This window comes from Protopterus annectens, chromosome 7.part0 (genome assembly GCF_019279795.1).
Source record: "Protopterus annectens isolate FY-2018-M chromosome 7.part0, PAN1.0, whole genome shotgun sequence".
Classification (NCBI taxonomy): Eukaryota; Metazoa; Chordata; order Ceratodontiformes; family Protopteridae; genus Protopterus; species Protopterus annectens.
In genome coordinates, this window is record NC_056739.1 from 407,434,849 (window position 1) to 407,459,335 (window position 24,487).

The 24,487-nt window shown below is 34.5% G+C and overlaps 1 protein-coding gene across 1 annotated transcript in view; it reads right to left on the reverse strand.

Moving 5' to 3' along the window:
• The window catches only part of TM4SF5 (transmembrane 4 L six family member 5), a 268,619-nt gene that overhangs the window by 188,575 nt on the left and 55,557 nt on the right, over positions 1–24,487 (reverse strand). Inside the window, exon 2 of the mRNA XM_044076995.1 lies at positions 7,310–7,390. Coding sequence (XP_043932930.1) covers positions 7,310–7,390 — 81 coding nt within the window. The remainder of the gene's footprint in view (positions 1–7,309; positions 7,391–24,487) is intronic.

Genomic DNA, 24,487 nt, shown 5'->3' on the forward strand with positions numbered 1-24,487 from the left:
AGTAAAAATATTTTTTATAGAAGTTATGAACGAATGGTTAGAAACTTAAAGTAAAGAGAAAGAGATATGTACAGAAGTTATAAAATGTGTATTTAAAAAAAGGAAATCAAGAAAAGATAAAAAATTGGAGACCTATAACATTGAATAATATGGATAATAAAATTATTATAAGAATAATAACAAAAAGGTTAAAAAATGGATAGAATATATGACTAAAATGTATTCAGAAGAAAATGAAAAGGAAGTCAAGAGCTATTATGTAAAATAAGAGAAATAACTGATGATATCATAAATAAAAATGTAGAAGTAAAGGTTATGAGAGGAGATATAAGTAAACACTATGATAATATTCAATATAAATTATTATGGGGAATTTTTCAGACATATAATGTAAGCAAAAAATATTACGTAATAAAATCTGTTTATGAAATGAACTATGTGAAACTAAATGTAAATGGCTGGAGTGAGGAAGAAATAAAAATAGAATGTAGAATAAAGCAGGGCTGTCCAGCTAGTAGTGCAATTTTCTCATTAGTTATCAATGTAGCAGTGAAGGAAATTAATAAAATGTCATGTTTGATATATATATATATATATATATACACACATCTTTCTAAGAGTACCTTGGAGTATATGTATACATATGTGGTGGATGGAAAATGATGAAGAAAGTACAATTGCCAATAATGTAAAGTTATGTGGATGTTATTGTATTAATTGTTAAAAATAAAGTATGAATGGAAGAAGTAAATGAAAAATTAAGTATACATTTAAAAAAAATGGTTTAAGTATAAATAAAGAGAAAAGTAAAGGATTTGCTTTTAAAGGTATGATAGGAGGTAATGAATTCAATGAAAAATATATAGATATATTATGAATAATATTTGGAAGGAATTAATACAGACAACAGTAATGGGATAATATACTCAAAGAAGTAACGGGTATGGCTATTTTTTGGAAATTGTATAAGTTTTCATATAGAAAAGAAGCACACTTGTTGAACACTACGATAACAGGAAAAATGCTTATGTTGCTAACATCTATATGATTCCTATTAAGTATACAAAGGAACTAATGATTATTATATTTTCTTTTATATGGGACTCTAGACTGAATCCAGTCAAGACAGGGATTCTATATATGAAGGAAGAGCAACAAAGCTTGGGTTTAATAAACCCAATAGTACATGCGGCATCTCTAATGCTATATAAGTATTAAAAGGAATTATGAAAGAAAATAAAAACTTGATAGAAATGATACTATATTATAGGTACAAAAATGTGGGAAGGAATGGAAGCTAAAAAATGAAGTAAAAGCATTGTGAATAAAGAAATGAAAGAGTACCAAAATAAAAATGTGTTATGGAAAATAGAAAGGATATATATGAGAAAAATAGAAAAGAATGGTATTTATATATTATGAAAGCATTTTATTGCATTAATACAGGGAACAATTTAACAATAGCTAAGAAAAAAGCCATAATGATGAGATATAGTAATTATAAAAAAATGAAAGAATGCATTGATTTTTATGGATATTGTATATTAGAAAATTGTCAGTTAAGGCAAATATGGCATACAATAAAAAACAATACAGAATATGTAATAAATGGGGAGAGTTTGAGACTATTGAGCATGTGTTTTTGAAATGTGAAAGAGTTAATAATTTGTGGAAGGAAATATATAAACATAATAGGATGAAAAGTTTGTTAAAATTTGAGCAAATGAATATGGATATAACAGAATTTGGTTATTATGGTGCATGAAAACAGGAAGAAGTGAAGGAAATCGACAGAGCAATATTTTATGTTTCATGGACTATATGAAACGAGAGACTAAATGAAATTAAATACAATGGAAATAGACTTTGACAAAGATTCTAGAGAAAATAATGCTTTGGTTATGGAGAAAAAAGTGGGGGAAATACTTAAATTGAAGTTTATAATGTATAAAGATTTGTAAATAGATGTTAATAATGTAAATATGTAAATAATATTTAATGTATATATCAATAAAAAAACTACCCTTGGAGCAGGGAAGAGACCTAAGGGAAGCATCAGTATGGAGTAGGGAATAAAGTTATGGAGACGTTGGAGTTGAAAAATGAGAATTTGGAGAAAAAAATGTTAAATATGCAGCTTCAGAATGTAAACAATATTTGTGCGGTAGATGTTAAAAATAAACAGCAGTGTTTCCATGGAGAAGGAAGTAAGTAGGTCTGTTAAAAGTGGTGCAGATAACAGAACTGGCATGAGAAGGGCTTGAAGATGATGATCTGTTAAAAAATATTTGAGCAGGATGATCCAGGTGACAGTTTTGCTGTTTCAGGGGGAGAGATGCACATAACTCTCTCAAAAGTGCTGACGATGGTAATGTAGAAAATGAACAGGTGATACAGCAGCACAGAATGCAGCAGTTAAAACATATACAGCAATGACAAAAAGTAAGCGAGGAAAACAGCAACAAACTGAGAAGGTATATGGTTTAGTGGCAGCAGACAATACAGTAACTAAAACATATGCAACAGTGACATCAGGCAAAAAGGACAGCAGCAACAAACTGCACCTAAAAATGTTTTTAAAAAGAAGAGAAGGCCAACTGTGAGAATAAGAAAAAAAATGACACTGTAATAGATATTATGTATGGGAGAATCTGGCAACTGTTCTAGGGTTTAAAGCACAAGAAAGGTTTTATATATAGTGGGACAGAGACTTTTATGACAACATTTGAAACTATTGGACTGATGACATTCCTGGAACTGTGTAACAAAATTAAAGGATATTTATCTGTGAAACTATTTGTTTTCTGGTAGTAACTTAGTGTAAAAAGTTTAGAACTGAACTTGAAGACAATGTTACAAAATGCATGCAGGGTCTGAGTAAAACTATTGATAATATTGTGAATTTTATATAGGAGAGAAACATATGGAATACAGGATGCATGTTGGAAAGTGTTTTGAAATGTGAAAGAAAATCATAGTGAAACACTTGCCAAGTGTTATTTTTTTTTTTTTGGCCGGTCTTAGAGGGACATTAAGATATGCTGACCAGCCTAAATCATGTTTCTTTTGTGAAGACTTTTAATTTAATTAATGATAATGACAAAGTACAATCTACCTAGTGTGGGTAGAAAGAACATACAATAAGAAGGTATGCGCCTGAATGCAGGTTATGTTAAAAAAGACACTTTAGGATGGATTGTCAAGTGTAAACAGTGAATAATGAAAAAAACGAGAAAAGGAAAAAAAATACATGAAGGAAAACAAGAGGCTGGGGAGAGGATGAACTAGGTGAAGAAGAAACTGTAGAAAAAGAAAAAATATGGTGGGGAAAAATGAGAAAAAGAGCATGCAGGAAGATAAGTTAAAAGTGGGGATTGATACTAATATTTTTTAGAAGTCCTAGCTAGTGAAAAATCTGATTCTGATGATCAAGGATTATTTTGTAAAAAAAAAATCATTTGGGGAAAGAATAAAAATAAGAAAATTTAAATGTAAAAATATTTCCCTTAAACTTAAAAATTAGAAAAAAACACAATGTGAGTAATTTCAGTAAATGTAAATAGTATTAACAATACTGCAAGAAGGATAGAGATACTGGAGTGGTGTGCTAAATGTAACATGGATGTTATTCTGTTAGAGGATGTAAGATTCCTGACAAAGTGAAGAAAGACTGCAAATAAAATTGTGGGGTAGAAATATAATATGGAACTTTGGAAGTGAATGTTCCAGAGTGGGAGGGCTGTGTAAAAACAAAAACAGTGAAATTAGTAGATGCAACATTGTTAAAGATGGGAAGGTTATTTGTTGTGAATGTAATGTGGAAAAACATGTGTTTATAATTATAGCATTAAATGCATACATAACTAACAAGGAATGAGAGAATCAGGTTCATCAAATAGACTATCTGTGGTAAACATCAAAATTATAATTGTGGGGGACTTTAATTGTAATTTAAGGGGAAAATGTAAAAAATGGGAAAGGGGTAAAAAAACACAGAAAGTGATAAAATGTGGTAAATTAACTGCATGGAACAAAAGTCAGTGGACTTATAGAAGCGAGCACATGGATCTGAAATTGATTATTTTATATTATTGGAAGGCTTGGGGTAGCAGATGGAGATACAGCTGTGATGGATTTTTCAGACCTATCAGCAATATGGATGGAAGTGATGGAAGAAAGAGAGTATATTAAAACAGGAAAGGGAATAAAATCTCTCCCTCTCTCTCTCTCTATATATATATATATGTATATATATATAACAGATATATATATATATATATATATATATATATATATATATATATATATATATATAGTTTGTATATGTGTGCATATATATATATATATATATATATATATATATATATATATATATATATGTTCTATGAGGTTGGTTATTTGTGACTAAGCTTGACTTGTTCACCCACTTCTTTGGTTGACAATGTAGATGGTTAATAGTTGTGAAACAAATGATAATGCCCAGGGAATGGGGGATATGTCCCTTCCCTGGGATTGTGTGATCTCAGAGTTATTATATCTAATTAGAAGGGGGTGCAGGGCCCTGCTCCCTTGGAAAAACACTGTTTTTATGAATGCATACTTCCAGGAGTAACTTGGAGCATTTGATTTGATGTTACCATGTTGACATTAAGCACTTCAATGTAATGCCACTAAGTCTGTATATGTAGATGGATATCATCAACTACTAAATTCTCAAAAAAGTGAGTAAAAGAAGAGACAGATCATGTTAGATTGAATTTAAAAAGCTCAAACACCTCTTGCTAACTATATATACAAACACTGAGATTGTACAACAGCAGAGTAAGGGCAAATTACCACTCCCCTGTACGGCAATCTGGCAAGCTACTAGGCAAAAAAGCATTTGCTATTGTGACCATTTATTCTTAAAGAGTGCAATCATATATGAATGCATATTTACAGGCACACATCTTGGTAAGTTCATTTTCTCAAATGTTCATTTGTTTGACAGAATGCACTGTTGGTTCATTTATGCAAGCATTCATTTTACCAAATGTCTAATATGAAGAAAAAAGTAGATACACGTGTGAGTTATCTGTATGCAGGATGTGATGGGAGAATGGATATAGAAATATCAACAACTCCCAAACACAATTATTTCTCACATATCAAATAATACTACCACATAAATGTTTTAAATGGCAAAAATGAAAAAGATAATTGTCTGATTATCCTGGTAACCTAACATTCTTTAATTTAATAGACATCCTCGATTTTGTGTGTCTGTTGTGTATTTTTCATTTTCTGAACAAGAAGCACTGTAAACCACCAATGACTTGTTGATCTTTTACAGCACAGACTTGAATTATTTCCATTTCATTTATGGATGCTGTTTTGTTTTTGGTTTAATGTATGGTGAAGTAGTCTTAAAATCATAGAACAGAAATAAAAAGATAGCTGCATGTTTGTTTAAAATATTCACAATTGTACTATAAGATATTTTCATTAGAACTGACAAAAAATAATTTTATCTTTCCAAGTTTAACAAATGAAGCAATGGCCTGATATTAGGGGAAAAGTATGGAAAGAACGGGTTAACGCATTCATTTATATGTTGCCTTTTTGGTGTATTTTCATTTGAGTTGCTAGTTTACTGTTAAACCATGTTTTGGTAAAATGAGAATTACTGTGCTTCATCAAGCTAGAGTTGATTAACCCAGTGTGATTGCAGAACTAAGGAGGGGGTGATGATGATTTGAAAAATATGTTTACAGATTCCTGTGGAGATAGGGGTGTGTGGGAGGGATTGTACCACCCGATGAAAACTTTTTTTTGTCGCTGCTTGTCTTTTAGTTGGCTTGCAATATCATAATATCAAATATTTTATTTTTAAAGAAATAGTGTCATTGTTTCACTGCTAGGGATATATTCTTTCATTTGAAGCCTATAGCTCCTTTTGGTACCATGACACTGTTTAATGTTGTTCATATTACTGAAGTGGTCTATCAGTTAAAAATTAACAGATTATAAGGAAGCTTTTAAAAAAAAATTTTACTAGAATTTTGTGGGATTCTCTGCAGTGAAGAGATGTTAATAACTGTCATTTGATATGAGTAGCTTTATTTTCAGACTCATATTTGCATAACCGAGTGAGCTGTATATTGATGCTTGTAGTATGATCTGTCATAGTGACAAAGAGAAAATTTAGACCTCCAGTGTTTTTTTATAATGTACTCCACTAGAGATATTGCTAGCTACTTGTTAAGCACTAAAAATATAATGCAGATTTCCACATGTCATTAATATTGTCCAAGTCAAGTGACTTAATGTAGTACTCTGCAGAGTAACTGCTAAAATCTTATAACTTTACTGGAAATTGTACAGTTCAGTAGATAAGTATTGTTTATGTCAATTATGCATATATGTGTAGTTTTTCATATTTCTATAAAAAAATAAAAAACAACCATAAATATTTGGTATCATAAGAGAAATCAAATGTGACTAAATGAAAATGCTGCTGCTAATACTGCATATTTAGGAATAAAAAGTTTGTAAAAATTTAGAGAAAATACAGGTTTGTATTTTTCTTTTTGCATTATACTATGTTTTTTTTTTGTAAAAATTGAGATTTGTTTAGATAACAGTGCTGTTTATGGTTTATAAACAGCATTCATCTTTCACAAGACATTTATTTATAACTATTTAGCCTATATTTTTTTATTCACATTTTCAGAAAATGCTCATGAAACTAAATATGTATATAAGCTGCTAGAGATGTGAATGATTTAAGTGACGTCTGTAACTCACAGAGGAAAGGAGTTACTACTCCTGTGGCAACAGATGTTAGGTATTGGACTGGTGTGTAGATGGTCCTAGGTTCAAGTAGAGGGTCGGCAAATTTTGTGAAATAGAGCAGCTCTATGACACTGTTGAAGAGGAACCTGGATAAATGGATGGGGTACCATAAATTCTTAGTGGGGATAGTGCCCACAACCCTCCTGGACATGGACAGTCATCACTAAATGCAATTTTGGGTATTGACTAGCACCTCTAAAGTACTACATTTGGTTGAAATGGCTAGGCTTAAAATGACCTCCAGGTCAATAGCCTAGTAATTTGCTATGATTCTGTGAAAGAGACAACTGAAGGAATCAGCAGAAGAGTATGAAACCTATTGGTGTCTCAAAGCCTTAATCCTCTGTATTAAACTGATGAATGACAGTAATGCCTGTAATGAGGCTGCAACTTTTCATAAGATTTATAGCAAAGCCACACAAAGTACAGACTAATGCACATCTTAAAAACTCAGTATTATATAAGGATAACTTACTCGACATCGGTTTCCACAGCATCCAGTACCACAGCAGCCCTTCCCACCTGCTCGCACTGCAGATAACCCAGGGCAAAGCATCTGTAAGAAAATAAAGAAAATACAGTTCTTATTTCTAATAATTGTACATCGTGTATGTATTTGTAATCGCGGGTATTTTTGACAGGTTATGTAAGTATTAATAAAAAGAAATCAAAGGATGGTATTTTCTTCTGAAGATAGTTTGTGCTGCTTAAACACAGATACCTTATAAAGTAGGTTAAGGATAGGTTCAGAAATATAGAACTTGGACATAATTTTGAAAACATAAACATCTTACAAATCCTGAATGTATTATATGTTTCATTATGTTGTATAATAAGTTAATAATATCTCTTGACTTCTATAATATTGCAGCATCAGAGATTAAGGGAAGTCAGTTGTGAATAGAGGCCAGCCTCTACATTTAATTATGAAATTATGTAAATCAGAACAAATTGATTCTTTATTAAATAAAGTCTTAATTTTATGAAGTTACCGCTGTCTAACTATTGTCATAGCAATCATTCCAGATTTTATCAAATGATGTACATTAACATAGCAGTATAACTGTGATTAGCATTTATATGAAGAACACAGCAGAATAAATATAATGAACAGCTAACTCTGTATTACACTCTTGGTGGACTTGCTGCTACAGTGTAAGTGCAGCCACCATTGTATTTCTGATTAGAACTACATGCATGTATTAAACCTAATAAATTATTCTGACAAGTATTGTAAATGCTAATGTGATATGTAGAATAACTCCTTTAGTCTGTGGTTTATAAATACTTGATTACATATTTTTAAAAGTAATGAATGGAATGCTTTCTATACTTTTACTTGTCTATTAATTGATCTGTTTAAAGACAGAGATTAGTGCTGATAATGCAAGCAAGAAAGGAGGCACTTCTGAATAAATTAATAATAAAAAAAATGACAGCACAGGCTGCAATCAGGTTTGAATATACTCATTTTTCTTTAGAGGATGAAAAACAAAACAAAATTCAAGGTATTTGTATGTCAAAAACTCCACTGTTTCTGATAGGTGATGCACTAATCAAATTCAAATCAAATAGTTGATTTTGCTTTAATAAGAGTAATATGCCTTTCTGTACTCTTGTAATGGGAGGATCTGGAAAGAGACAGGATTAAGTTCTTCTCAAGAAAGATTAGTCTTAGACTGACTGATCTGAAATGGGGAAGGAAGGATAGCCTCAGATTTGGCAGTCAGATACTGGTTGAGCACAGATTGATATTGATGTTATGTCCAACTAAAATGCAGAGTACTGCAAATAAAAAAAAAAGAAACACTCAAAGTAACAGAAACTAAAAATATTAAGTGTCTCAGACAATCCCTGACAAACAGGCATGTGTGTGACCCTAGAGATTAGGAACAATTCAGAAGTCCCATCAGAAAAAAAAAATCAGCAGTGTATTCCATTAAACAAACAAAAAAAAAAATGCTCACAAACTGGCATTGAAATGTTAATGAAAACATTTCTAAGGGTATCTAAGGAAAAACTAGGAAAATATGATAGCATTTAATACACAAATAGAGGAAACTTTTTGGAACAGCAATTGTTAAAACTAGGGAAAGTTACTAAATAAAGCCTTTTGTGAGAGATAATACTTTATAGGCTTCATTACTGGACCACCACTTACGTCTTCAGATCACACAGTTACTTTATCTTTTCCTCAATGTGTGCCTAGGGAGTAACCTCCTATCCTAATGAATAGACATCTTATACAGGTTAAATGGATAAAACAGTGCGAGAACAAGTAAAGACTTACTAGAATATCATTAACTGCTGCGGCTCATACAATGACTAGTGACAGCCTTCCCCTCAATACATGGCTAAGGAAAAACTGCTTTTCCTAATCAGCTGACATACTGTACAGCTTAAAGGGGTAAACCCACAATAGAGAAGGTAGTTTAGATGTACAAAAGCTAGGAAAACCAGCAATAGAGCAGGTAGCTTAGATGTACAAAAGCTTTCTTGTAAAGCAATATTTAGAAAAGTCAAATAAAGTGTTGAATAAAATATTAATTTTTTATGCTGTAAACATTGCATAACAATATTTTTCATCTTCTATTTCAATGTATGGGGATCATGAGTGCTCTGCTTTAAGTAACATTTAAGTTTCATAATTTCTGACCACCCCCCGACTAAGAATATCTCAACTATTTGTTTAAGATGATATTAAACTGGATTAATATTAATGCGATTATTAGTAATCCATGTTGAAGCATTCCTATGCAGCACAAGTAAAATTAAAGGTAATACATTTAAGTTTGTGATTAATCCATTGTTTTTGGCTTTTCTTATCTTTTGCTGTTAGACACAGAGGGTCTGGATGTTTTGGTCATGGCCAGGCAGTTTGACTCTTAAATGCGGGTGGTGTTTCCCATTTCACTTCTGTCCCACATTCAATTCCCCAGCCGCCACCTATGCCAATAAACACTTTAACTATAGACTATGCCTGTGCTCTTATCACTATTTTGACCTTCCCTTTAAAGACACAACACACACTCCCATTACACCACAATCTCATCAAACTGAACATATTCCTCTTTTAGACACTCTTCCTACTATACAAACAATTTATCCATATAGAATTGAACAATTATGGTTAATACACGTTCTTTCAAAACACCTCTGCTACCCACCCATACCTTTCGGATAACTCAAAATTTTTTCTGTCTGTATCCTAACAACATAGCTAATGTTACTCTCTCAAATGCTGCACACTTATTACTGCAGTAGTACACACAATACTGAATTTACTATCATCTAACATTAGGTACAAGTCCCTTCTTCTTTGTCTTTCGGCTTTTCCCGGTTAGGGGTCGCCACAGCGGAACTCCAGTCTGATAATGATTGGCAGTTGGTTTTTATGGTGTCAAGTTGCCAGCCCGATGCCCAACCTTCAATGAAGACACACCCATTCAACGCATGTCTTTCGAACGCCCACTCGACCGCAGAGAGGACATGCAGACTCCACACAGAAGGCCCTCCCAACCCGAGCCGAGAATCGAACGGGAGAACCTCTTGCTGTGAGGCAACAACGCTACCGCTGCACCACCACAGAAGTTCATTAGGTACAAGTCCCTACCATTACAAATTCCAGTCAAAAGGTCCACACTCCAGTTAATAACTGCAGCACCTTACCTAGAGTTTTCCACATACAATATACCATCATCAAGAGCTCATATGCCACAGGGCAGCCACAGTGGTGCATCGGTTAGCATTGTCATCTCACAGCAAGAGGTTCTCTGGTTCGATTCTCAGCTGGGGTGCCTTCTGTGCGGAGTCTGCATGTCCTCCCTGTGGTTGCATAGGTTTCCTCCGGGTGCTCCTGTTTCCTCTTACATCCCAAAAACATGCTGTAGGTGGATCGGACACTCTAAATTGGCCCTAGGCATGAGTGTGTGTGTGTGTGTGTGTGCCTTCCATGGAAGGTTGGATGCTGGGCTGGCAATTCGACACTGTAAAACTCTACTGCCAATCATGAGCGGATGGGTGATCCACTGTGGTGACCCCTAACCGGGAAAAGCCGAAAGAAGAAGAAGAAGCGCTCATATGCCACAGCTCTCAAAAGTTTATTAGAAATACTCAGATTAATTAACAAATTTACCCTGATAAAGATTCTACTTTTTCTCAGAGCTAGTACTGAAAGAATCACAGATAAAATCTCCATTTCTTACCCAATTGAACAAACCAAGAAATAATCACTTTCTTGTTTCCTTGGCAATGCACACAGCAATAAAACTAAACAACAGGAAATAACAGATCAGACAGGCCTTCCATCCATCAGTTTCCCAAAGTTATTAGTGCTACCTTGACTCTAAGCAAGGAACCAAAAGGGGGTGAGAACCATATTTCTGCACAAATCCAACCTTCACATAGACTTAGTCTCACAAATCAGTTCCACTTCCACTTCCTGTTCAGACTGGATTATATGTAAAATCATTAAGACAAACCAAATAAATAAATAAACAAATGCAGCCTATATTCTACCTCCAGAATAAGTCCTGTCACTTTTCACTCAAACTCTCTTTTGCTCAAAAACAGAGAAACCTCCACATTCTTGTTGTCTTCTATATTAACATACTAAGACCGTTTCAAAAAGACTTTTCAGAGATGTTAACAGACCCTCAGCTTTATTCATCCAGCCACCAAACCACCAAACCCACCTATCTTAACATGCAGTCTTCAAAACACACTCTTGTGGACTATATCCCCAACTTTGAGAGACCATTGCCCCATACATTTTAATAAGCATAACTTTATCCTAATCCTACTTCCAGAGTGTGTATGTATATATACAAGTGTGTGTGTGTGTGTGTGTGTGTGTGTGTGTGTGTGTGTGTGTGTGTGTAGATATAGACATAGCTATAGATATATAGATTAGATATATATACTAAATGTTATGAAATAAAACATACCTAGTATCCATTTAGTCCACAGTTCCAAATTCAACTGATCCAAATGCTTCAGCTGATACTCTTACCTCTATGCTTAATGACATTCAAATAATATTTTTCAAGCATTACTAGACTTCACAAAACTAAACAAATGGATAACACATGGATTAACAACTTTTCTAAAACTTAGACATAATACTTTGAATGTATGAAAACACAATCCAGCAACGGTCATGTCGACACTATACTCAGCTAAGTAGCCTATCAAAACAATCCATCAGATGTCACAAATTCAACCTGCTCAATTCTAAACAAAAAATCCTACTTAACAGACCAAAACTCTTTTGAATAGAGGTTAATTGTCATACGGGTTGAAAAAAAAACTAATTCCTCTCATCCTGTTTGCTCTCACATAAATCCTAAAAAAATTCACAAATTATCATCACATTTATGTCCCATTTCCATCTTACTTGCCCTTGATAAGATTGAAAAACTAATCTGAACTCTCATAGTTAAATATATCAATAACGATTAACTACCATCTCACATGCAGCATTGCTTTTGGATGGAAAGTTGTATTATGAGTACAATTTGTACACTAGGAAATGAAACACTCCTTAGTATGGACAAAGGTATGTTTATAGGGGCAATCTTTATTAACTTAACTAAAGCTTTTGATTTAGTAGCCTACTCTATTCTCTATGTATGTGGCAGAACTATTCATAAATCAGAAAGCAAACTACTGGTTCTTCGACTACTTCTCTAACTGATACTTTTCAGTAAAAGTTGACATTTCCACTTGTTCTAAAGCCCTGATAATCAAAAGCAGTCTTTCAGGGTCAATTCTGGCAACATTATGTATCTCCATCTTTATCAACAAACTTTGCAAAGACAAACTTCAACTCCCAGTCTTGCTGTACAGTGATGATATGGCACTGTTCCACTCAGGCAACTCCCCTCATCATGAACACCATGTAAAATCCCACTGCCATAAATGCTCAGACTGGATTTCTGGCAGAATAGCTCAACCCAAAATACAATTTATTTCAGTTTATATACTTATTTATTTATTAGCATTTGTTTACTGGGATTGTTCAAATGAGGAAGTAAAACTTATCCTTTTTCACCAGAGGCCCAGAGAAAAAAACTCCAATCACATAAACACAATACACTAAATAAGATATAATTTGTGACAATTAAAATATTTATGCACATAGTTAAATCTAAGTGTAGCAATATTTTGATAGAAGATACAATTTTGTGCTATAATGCCACAATAGTCAGACTCTATAGAAAAAATATTTAACTTTGAGACAGCAGATATTCATAAAATACATATTTGGCACAAAACCTAGAGTCTACAAACTCATAAACTTGTTGCATATGAAATCTGTAGACAGCATACACAGAAAAAAGGTATTTTCCTTCAAATACCTAAGAATTTGATTAGACTCCTCTCAGTTTTCAAATTCACCTCTATAAAACTACTGCAAAAATAAATTACTTCCTGTTCTGTACCAGATATATCTCACTTTTTTCCTACTCTGAGATAAGTCATAGGCAAAGCCATTTTTATGTTAAAACTTGAATATGGCCTACCACTTACTGGATGAAAACAAGAACTCAAACACTTTCCAGAAAAATCTGTACGTTTATCACCCCTCTGCCTGGTAAAAGCACAGCTGCTTAACCATGGAAAAAGCCAAATAGCTTCCTTTGGCCAGATGGTAGACCTTTTATTGTCCTCTCATGTATTTAAACTACAGCACTTACTTGCCAAGCTCTCCCCCAAGATCACAAGACACCTCTTCCAAACTGCACTGTACTAGGCATAGCTTGCCAATGACTTATCAGGGATTGATATAAGAGTATAGGCAAACAGAGAGGTAGGGGAATCCTAAGTGACAGACCTGCTCTAGGAGAGTTCTTAGTTGAATCTAGAATAAATAAGATAATTAGTAGGGTATGTAAAATACTGCACAATAACTACAGGAATCAGTCAGAAGTGGTTAGAAAAGAATGGGAATAGAGAAAGTGCCTGGATAAGCAATTCAAAAGAAAACTATTAGAGCACATGTATATACGGTTCCCAAATGTGCAAAGAACTCTAGAACATTTAGGATTTTTGCTTGGAAGTGTTTTTATATGTATTTCTTTACCCCGAGCAGACTACAAAAACATTTTTCTCAGGTAGATAGCAAATGGTGGAGGTATGATGGGCAAAACAGAGGTAACTGGGAATTTATGTTTTGGGAGTGTAATGAGCTGGCAGACATCAAAAATTACCTACAGGGTAGTCTGGCAGAAATGTTGGGTGAGCAAATTGGTATAACTAAGGAAACTACTTTTTTGAGCTGGGATACAAGATCGGAATTACCTAGGCATAGTAAAACCTGGCTAAGTTGAATTCTGGTGGCTGCCAATAATAAATTACTAAAAAATGGAAATCAAAGTCTGAACCAACTGTATATGAAGTATTAAGTATTGTAATAGAGATAAAAAAACTGGAAGTGAGATCTTTAGAAAAGGGTAGAAGCAAAGTACATAGTACAAAAATGCAAATCATTGAAATAATCCATGCAGAATAATGCTTTGAAGAAAGAGTGAGATTTAAGGAAGGGGAAGTACTGAGCAATTTATGTAATGTTGGATTGATCCTAGTTATAAAAAAACGATGTATAATGCTTGTAACTAGGAAAGTGTTAATATACTTTGATTTCTTTTATAGAAATATGTTTGCCTATGTCTTAAGTGATAATTCAATAAAGGTGTTAAAAATGTATTAGGCATAACATCTCTTACTCTAGGCCCACAACTATGGGAATCTCTTCCATGTCATCTCAAAGAAATTAGCCCTTATTCAAGATTCCAAACTGACTTCAAATCCTACCTGGTCACCAAAGCAAAATGTAAATGCTTGCAAATAGAACACACAGCATGTCTTCTATAAATGTCAATAGCTCAGTCTGTCATATAATTCATATCTTCCTGTAGACTTTTAATTAATATATTTAACTGCTTCATCTCCCCACATTCATTCCCTCTCCCACATGCATTCCTCATCCATTTTGTCTTTTTTTTTCATTTTATCTTCTTATATTACACACACACACACACACACACACACACACACACACACACATATATATATATATATATATATATATATATATATATATCTATGGGGTCTACTTCATTTGATCGAAAGACCATTTGATCTAAAGTTCATTTGATCGAAAACCAGTATTCAAGGCATAAAACAGAGATTTGTCCCCCTCCCCAATGTTGTGCGATGCTGGAGTTGGTATATATAGTTAGGGGGTGGGGGTGCAGCCCCCCACATTGGGGGGTGTGGGGGCAAAGCCCCCCACCTAGTTTCCTTTAAAAGAAGAAAATACAACAAAAAGTACACATTTTAAACGAAAATAGGTGGGGGGATGCACCCCCACACCCCCTAGTGTTGGGGGCTGTGCCCCCCACACCACCCCTAACTATATATACCAACTCCAGGGTTGCATGACATTGGAGAGGGGGGAAATCCCTGTTTTATGCCTTGAATACTGGTTTTCGATCAAATGAACTTTTGATCAAATGGGTTTAGGTCAAATGGTTTTTCGATCAAATGAATTAGACCCATATATATATATATATATATATATATGTGTGTGTGTGTGTGTGTGTGTGTGTGTGTGTGTGTGTGTCTGTATGTATGTGTATATATGTATATACTTTATATATATATATATATATATATTATTTATTTATGTATATATATATATATATATATATATACTATATATAATATATATATATATATATATATATTTATTTATGTATATATAAAAAATATACAGTCAATGACAGCACATTTTTGTTTTTCAGATGATGTAACATTTCTTAATGCTGTATGATCTACTATTAATCAATATTACTGTATTACTGTAATGGTCTTCACTAGGCTGAGACCCATAGTGATCCACACAGATTAGGGTTCTGCCCCAGTCAACAAATTCAAACTAAATCTTTAATGTGATCGATGAAAAGTGAAGAACAACAAGACTTAATAAAATCAAGAAGGGATGGTAAGAAAGGCACAGTGAATGGTAAGACTGCTAAATGAATAGCTTTCTTTAAGCATTAACAGTTCAAGAGAAGGTTGGTTACAAACTGAAGTGAGTTGAAGCAACTGTGATGGATTAGGGTATTGCAAAAAAAAATGGTTCTGATTCTGAAAGAACAAAATTAACTGTGGACAGGGGGATGAAATACAATGGGTTTTACCCATGTTAAAGAATTATGGGAACATGGTGATATACTTGGGTAAAAGTAACAGTTGTGAGTGCCTGTCCACAGCAGAGACAAATACAGAATTTGGATAATGCGTATTTGCCAAGCTACTTCATTAGTCAGAAAAGTCATGGAATTGCAAAGTAAAGGAAATAACTGCAGGACAGATGGACAGGTTTAAGTATGGGCTCAGAACAGCAAGGACTCAGAGAAAGGGCTTATCTCATTAGGTAACTTGATAAGTGTATCTAGAAAACACTAAGAATGTGGACTAATTGTATTTTCTGACACAAAACAGCAAAACACTAGTTTTAAAAACAAGAATTTATTCACAAAACAAAGACAACCATCCAAGTTAAATTTTTTGTCAAGATGATGCTATACTTTCATTCATATAGGGGTTGCTTACAAGTGTTCAGACTTGTCCATTGTTTGAGCAGTGCAACAGGAGCCCAGAAATGCACTTTTCACATTTTGCATTTTGATGGGCTTTTTATGTGTGAGATCTTGGCACTGCAAAAAAAAAAAAGAAATCCTCGTTCAGATTTTTTTTTTTTTTCATTTAAATGTTATTTTTGATTGTGTGGTTGATGTTTTCGTAATTCAAAAGGATATATACTCATGAAAAGCCTACAATTTGAAATATGTAATATAATCTAAAAAGCACTGTTAATGATAGGTGTAATATTATTATGAAATAAGTCCCTGAGTTGGAGGGTTGTTGAGGTGAAAAAGAATGACCAAGGTAAATGGCTAGTCTTATGAGGTGATACATCTCATTGACCTGTCATGTTGACAGTTATTTTATGGATCTAATGAAGATTATGTGGAATACTGTATTTCTTAAGGTTCTTCAGTGTTCGCATAACATACTGAATCACACAATTATCGATAGAGACTTAAATGTTATGTTGGATTCTTGGCTTGATAGCCATCATTCTAATAAGATGTGACTACTCGGGGTTACCAAGACACTCCATAGGTATCAGGAGAATGTATACTTAATGGATGTATGGTGGGTGTTCTATCTTTGTTATCAAGATTACATGTTTTATTATACCATTTTAAGTGTGGCAGGCCATGTAGATATGTGGTTTATGAACATTTTTTATGGAGTGCAAAGGAGAGGAAAATTCTTACTAGTACATTATCAGATTATGTTGCAGTAGTGTAGGATTGATGGTGGCGGTGGGTGTGATAAAATCCAACTCATGAGAAGATTGCATGATTCTGAGATGAGTTCACATTTTATGGCTGCGATTTTGCTTTTAAGGTACAGCAGAAGGACAAGGCCTAGGAGATTTTAAAAAGGGACATATCAAAAAAGAATAGCAATCAGATATTATTGATCAAAGGCTTACGATATTAGTTGCAGATTTCGAAAAGGTGGTTATAAGGATATAGTTTCAGGATGGAAATTAAAAAAACTTATGACTGAAGATGTTGTGCTTAATTTTTTAAAAGTTGTGAACAAATTACATTCTCTTATTGGATGACATGAATCTCATCACAGAATGCACTTGCAGGAAGATGTCAAGAGATAGCTAAGGTGCTTTAAGTTTTAGGAATATAAAGAAGGGGATTATGTAAAAACTTGAAGGCCATTATTAATCTTTTGTAGACCTTTCTTCTGAGAACATATAACATGTTTTATCTAATATGATATTGCAATGTATTTTCCCCAGATATGGAAGCATATAGCTCTGCTGTAAGTTACACTGGGGTCTATATTAAATACTGGAATGCTTAAACGTTTGAATCACTAAAGATCAAACTTTAGTGATCGAACTCTTAAATGTTCGAATATTTTAAAAATTAAAAAAAAAAATTAAAGTGTTTAAGCAGGGGGCAAGCCCCCCTGCAACCCCCCACATGGGGGACTGTGCCACCCAGATCCCCTGCTACTTAGATATACCAACTCCGAGATTGCACTTCAATGTGCTACAATGCGGAAATGGCAAATTTCCCATTCCCTACACTGTAGCGTGATCTTGGAGTTGGTATATTTAAGTAGCAGGGGGTGTAGGGGGTGCAGTGGGGTTTGCCCCCTTGCTTACACCCTTTAGTTTTTCTTTTTTTTGTTTTAATTTTTTTTTAATTTTTTAAAATATTTGAACATTTAAGCATTCAATCACTAATGTTCAATCTTTAGTGATTCTAATGTTTAAACATGTTCGAATATTTAATATAGACCCGTGACACTATGGTCTACCATCTGGAAAAGATCCAGATTTTTTCATCCTTGTAGTACATTTTTTCTAAAACTAGAAAAAAATAATTTCCCCTCTGTTAAAGAAGCCATACAGGTATGACTTCTTTCTGTTGATTGTACTAGAGCAGACATTTTAATGTTTCCTTAGCCTAGTACAGAGTTTATAGGTCAAGCAAATTTAGGCTTATATCCCTGTTGCAGAACAAGATTGACATTTTCATTAAAATTCTTGTACATTGTTTGGAACAGACATTACCAGAAATTTAGTAACAATTTGGGATTTATTAAGGGTTGAATGGAGGGCTTGATGTCATTAGACTGGCTGAATCTGCATTCTGTTAATGACACGTATCAGACTCTGCTATTTTAATTAGATTTCCAAAATATTTTTAATGCCATCCCCCCTTTTCATTAGCAACTATACATAAATTGGGTATTTGTAGGAATTGTGATTAATGGTGTCATTTGCATGTCAGTCCATCTCAGTTATATACTAGTGGGATGATTTCATCTGCAGTTCATTTGACACAAGCCATGTGACAAGGGTGCCTGCATTCCCCTTTATTATTATTATTTATTTATTTTTTTTTTTTTGCTATTGTTATTGATAAATATCTTTAGCAGAGGTACCACCATTATCTTTACTGGTCAAGGGTGTGAAGATGTTTTTCTTGATGTGGTTTGCAGACAGTTGTGTGCTTTGGTAAGATGATCTTGCCAGTAAGTGGGCAATATCCTCCCAGCCATGGAACAGTGATCTATTATACAGGTCTAAGGTTGTTATTAATAAGACAGATTTATTTCCCTTTACAAGTAAGGCCAAAATGAAATACAAAAGGAACTTTGATTTTCCACTCCATATGCATGACAGAGTTACATGTCTGGTGGCTACAATGGCTGACCCAGGGGGATTAAAAACCTTCAAGTGGGTTAAACAATGAGTGAAATGAAACATCCAGTTGTTTTGTGTTTCCTCTCCTACATTCACATGGCTAGGGGTCCGAATGGCATGGCTGGGAAGCAGAAATCCAAATCTGAAGGTGTCAGGAAACACACACTGGAGCATAGCCACTTACAGAATTAACTTCCTGTGGGTTTGCTTTTCCACAGGCTATAGTGCATTTTTTTAAGACATTTTTCAGTGGTAACGCTACAAAGTCCTCTTGCAAGAAACAAAGCTATGTTCCTTCATTAAAACTTTGGAGGGGGTGATACATTGTCTTATGCTTGTCTAAGGTGACCAAAGGCACTCGTCGTAATCTAGGATACAATGGGGGTGGACCAGATTTGATTACTTAACTGATATGAGTGGCAGATGGGTGGTAATAAAAATACTATCCCCAGGGGGGCAACTCACACTAGCCAGTTTCTATGGCACTAATGAGGGAGATTTTATCCCCATTCAGTCTTGTCATATGGCATTGGTACAGATGGGAGAGGCACTATCTACAGCTAATTCTGGGTGGGGACACTGTTGTACTGCAGCATTTAACAGTTAAGTTCCCCAGGGGAAAGTTAGGCTCAACAAGCATAAGGAAATACCACATTAGTGACTTCAGGAATGCCACTTGGTGGATGCCTGGCAAAACCAGGACTCTAAATCCATTGACTGTACCTACTTTGCTCCTCAAACGAGAGTAACCAAGTAGAATTGGTCTTCTTATAATAAGTTAGTCCTGGACTGCACTTATGGGTAAGGTGAGTATTTTTCCTGATGCCCTATCCAATCATATGTATTTACTCTTGAGGTGGTCAGGATGGCATTTGCAAAGATCATCTAATATTCCTTGTATGAATACCCTGCAAATTGGAGGGAGGGGGTGCAATGGTCCAAGTGCTTTTGTCAAGATTCTTTGCCAAGCTTCTATGTGTACTGAGCAAGCTGGAATATATATATATATATATATATATATATATATATATATATATATATATATATATGAAACAGCCTTACTAGAATATGCCAGCTATCTTGTACATAGAACCAAGGACTCATATTGAGCTAGGCTGCAGGAGGCAGAGCAAACCCTCCAGCTTTTGACAAAACAATATATTTCTAAAATATGCATTGAGGGTTTTGATAGCCTTTGGGTTCCCTGACCTATTTATCAACAGATGTAAACTACTACACAAGCAACCTTTAGCCCAAGTTGCCCCCAACAGTATGATTTCTGTGCCTTTTCCTCCATCCAGGGGCATGAGGCTAGGTTACCCCCCTCCCCTTTACTTTTCATGGTGACAGTGAAATCACTGAATCTGTTAATAAAGCAAAACTGCTTCCATGGAGGTATACCAATACTGGACATTAAAATATTAATAGACTCCTGGTTTGCACTTTGTATTAATCAACCCCATATGAAGGATATGCTGAACACATTCCAAATCTTTAGTCAACTATCAGGCCTTAAGAGTTCTTGGCATAAGATTGTGTTATTTCCACAGAATGAGACACAAGTAAGGATAAAGGACTACCTATGTCAATATAAGGTCCAATGGAACTTTAAGCATGAGTACTTACAATTTCAAGCCCTTGATTGCTGTCTATCAGGGGTTACTCACAGCTTGGGTGGGGCTCAATCTACAGCTCTTAGCTAAAATACCTGTAGTCTGCATAATGATCCTACCCAAATTCCTCTTCCTGGTTAGGTGTATACCAGGACTTGACCTCTACCCTTAACATTCATATTTCAGGGGATTCATTTTAGGTTTATATGGGACAACAAACACATCATCAAGTGCAAAAGAAACGTATAAAGGACAGACAATATAAAGGCTTCAGGGTCCCAGATTTAGGTAGATATGCAAAGGCAGCCGATGTTACTAGGCTGGCTCAGACAAGAATGTACCTTAAGCTGATCGAGGGTGTAGAGTTATGTCTCATTCATATCCTGAAGCAGAAGGTGGGCTGATAGAATACAAGAAATCATCTGATCCCAGAAGGAATGAGACTCAGATCATTCAGGCTATTACTAGAGGCAGGAAAGATGCTCTCCTATGATTGCATTGAGAGAATATGGGCCAACAATATTATAGTGGTAAATAGCACACTGATTTTCTGGACTGAGTCGATACTGAATGACATATACTGGGCTGATCTCTCTACTCACCTTCAGGTGACAGTTTGCAACCTTTACCCAGTGCAGGATTAGGCCCAATCTTGAGAGAAAAAAGTCGTGATAATATTTGCAGTTCTCCAGTATTAGCAAACTGCATGCTGCCTCTGCAAGCCTTGATGGCACATTGAAAGGGTTTGGGTGAAGAATTGGTGCTCATAGGTTACTGGCTCTACACCTTCTCTCCATTTTGTACATGTTTCTGGACTTGCATATAATAGACACTTTTGGGGTTGACAGAACCAAGTTGGCCCAGGCTGCTGGCCTTACCCTTAGCCCCAGGGGTTGACATTCCACCATTACTATTTCCAACTGGAGCTATTCCCTCCATCCTGTACTTTTAAAAAGCTACACTTTTGACACACCATACTTAAACAGATGCTGGCACAAAAGGGTAATTGGGGTTGTTGGAGATGTGGGCAGAAAGACGTAGACTATTTATACATGTTATGGCATTGCCCCAGTAGTTCAAATGTCTGGTCATCCCCCTTTTCTGTAATTGAGTTTATCATGAGTAAACCAATCCCTCCCCTTGCAGATTTCAGATGTTTGATCTTTTGTTTAATGCCTGCAATCTTGACTCTGCTGAAAGTGAAAAGGATTGGATAACACACCTGTGACTGATTATGTCTGTTCTAATATTCAAATTGTGGAAATCAGTGCAATCCAGGTTAGCCCTGGTACTATACAAGTATATCAACAGACTGTGGGTGTCACTTAAATATCATCATGACTATTGATGACCATAATACATAATGGTGTACTTTCTTATATACATTGGACTTTCTAATTTAAATATTTGGCAGAAATGCTCCCTGGTGCAAATTACTACTGCCTTTTAAAATATGCTTTTGGCTGATATTATAGTTTTCAATGTGCAAGTTAATGTTGAAATGTGCTTTCTTGTTTATGGGGCAGTTTGGTGGTACTTTGAATGGTTATGTTTTTCTTTTCCTTGTAAATAGGCTTGAGCTGTTGAATTGCATGTCTGTTTCATTAATCAGTGTCACAGATGTTAGTGTATGTCATGAATATGGTTGCTAGTGGACTTTGGCAAATGCTTTACATTTATTTGTTTCTTAATAATGTTATTAAAAGAAAGTTATTGTTTGTTTTAAAGTATCTTCCTCAGACTGTTTTTTTCAATGGGTAAGGAAGATTCAGACTTGTATTGTTTTGAATGCAAATGAATCAACATATCAGTCACCAGAGGTTATTTCTTCCAAAGGTGTCAGGAAGATTGTCTTCTGGATTTGTTGGGGTATAGTATTTCTTGTATGTTTTTATTTCTAAGAGGATTTAGTCTTCCTGATCTTTTGGGGAATATTATTGCTTCAGTTGCATGGTTTTATCTACATGTGTGATAGGCAAAACTCATTGGGCTTGACTGTAAACTGTTGTTGTTCAGGAGTCCAATGCTGCCAGAGGGCAGTGTCATATTACTGTATAATATACGGAATTCATGTAGAGTTGAGGTGTTCTTTGAATATTAACCAAATCAAATCCAAGAAATAATTGCTTACAATGCAGTCAAATATCGCAAATAAACTCCTTATTTTACTAGATAATGTTTCTATATCTGGTGGCACAACTGGATCAAAAGTGGATTAGTGTATGTTAAAGACATTTGGGACATGGAGATAGGCGTGATGTTACCCCTAGTATATATATATCTAAGAAATGGTCAGTACAAAACTGTTTTGTTGACATTTTTTATGGTTGTATTCTATACTGAACAGCCATAGAAATTGAGGTTAGGGTCAATCAGTGGATCTCTATGTTAAATGTCTCCCCATGGATTGAATTCTACAAGTGGTTCCTCTAATCTTAGTTAAGATCATTTGTTTAGTATGCTCAGGAGGTGATTTGAAAGTCTTGTAGGAGCTGTGCGTAACATTCAATAATAGGGTGAAACCTTCTATTTCTCAGAATGAATTGTCAAGTTGTTTGAAACTGATGTGTGATCCACATTGGCCTGTACTGTCTTGTTTCTCCCATGCAAAACTATTATACTTTTCGGACAGTCTCAGGAAGTATCATATGGAAGTGTAACTACAGGCCTTTTTGCCAGGAAATGCACACTATTATCTTGTTTGGTTATTTTTGGCAATTAAATGATTTTCAGTTACTGGGTGTATTAGGTGAGCACTTAGGAAAGTTTGCCTGCGCATACCAATGTTAATTTTGTTTCTTTGAAATTGTACAAGATATGCTTAATGTCAGAGTTTCTGGATTTCAAACGTCATATCTGACTGCTTCATTGTTTTTCTTCTTCATTAGAATTTGTATTCATTAGATTGGAAAACATAATTGTATGTTCCATAATACAAGTTAACATTTTGGACAAGAAAGTCATTTTTTAAGTTAGAACGGCAAGATTACTGGATTTTTTTTCCTTTTTTGTTTAAAGAGAATGGATGTTTTTCCCCTTTTCTAGTGCATTTTGGAGTTTTTGTTGTCATTTTTTTGAGTGTATTAGAGGTCCCCCCAACACACACACCATTTGTGTTTAAATAGTATTGGATATTTTTTCACTGTTTGGCTTAAAGAGTGTTGGAGTTTTTTTTTTCCCTTTTTTGTTTAAAAGACTATTTTGATATTTGCTTTCTTGTTAATTTTAATTATAAAACTGGTATACTTCCAGACAATATTAGTGACCACTCCCTTATCTACATAATTAGACACAAAACCCTTATATCCAACCAAACAATCTTTAAAACTACCCAGAACAAAAAAAACTTTAACCCAGCTAGCTTCAAAGCAGAACTCAAATCTTGCAACTGGTCACCCCTAAAATACCTACCTCTTGACAAAGCAGTCTCTTACTTTAACACCAAATTCTTACAAATCCTAGAACACCATGCCCCCTCATGCACTGTCAGAACTAGGAACAAACCTGCACCTTGGCTCACAAAAGAAACAAGGCAAAAAAATGCTTCAGAGAAATAGAATCTGGTCCAAATGGAGAAATACGAAAAACTCAAATGATCATGATACCTTTAGACAGCTGAGAAATGCTACAAAAAATTAATACTCAAAGATAAAAAAACTATTACCTGAAAATCCAGCAAGCCCAACATCTAAACCCAAAAAAATTCTGGACAGGTATAAATAGC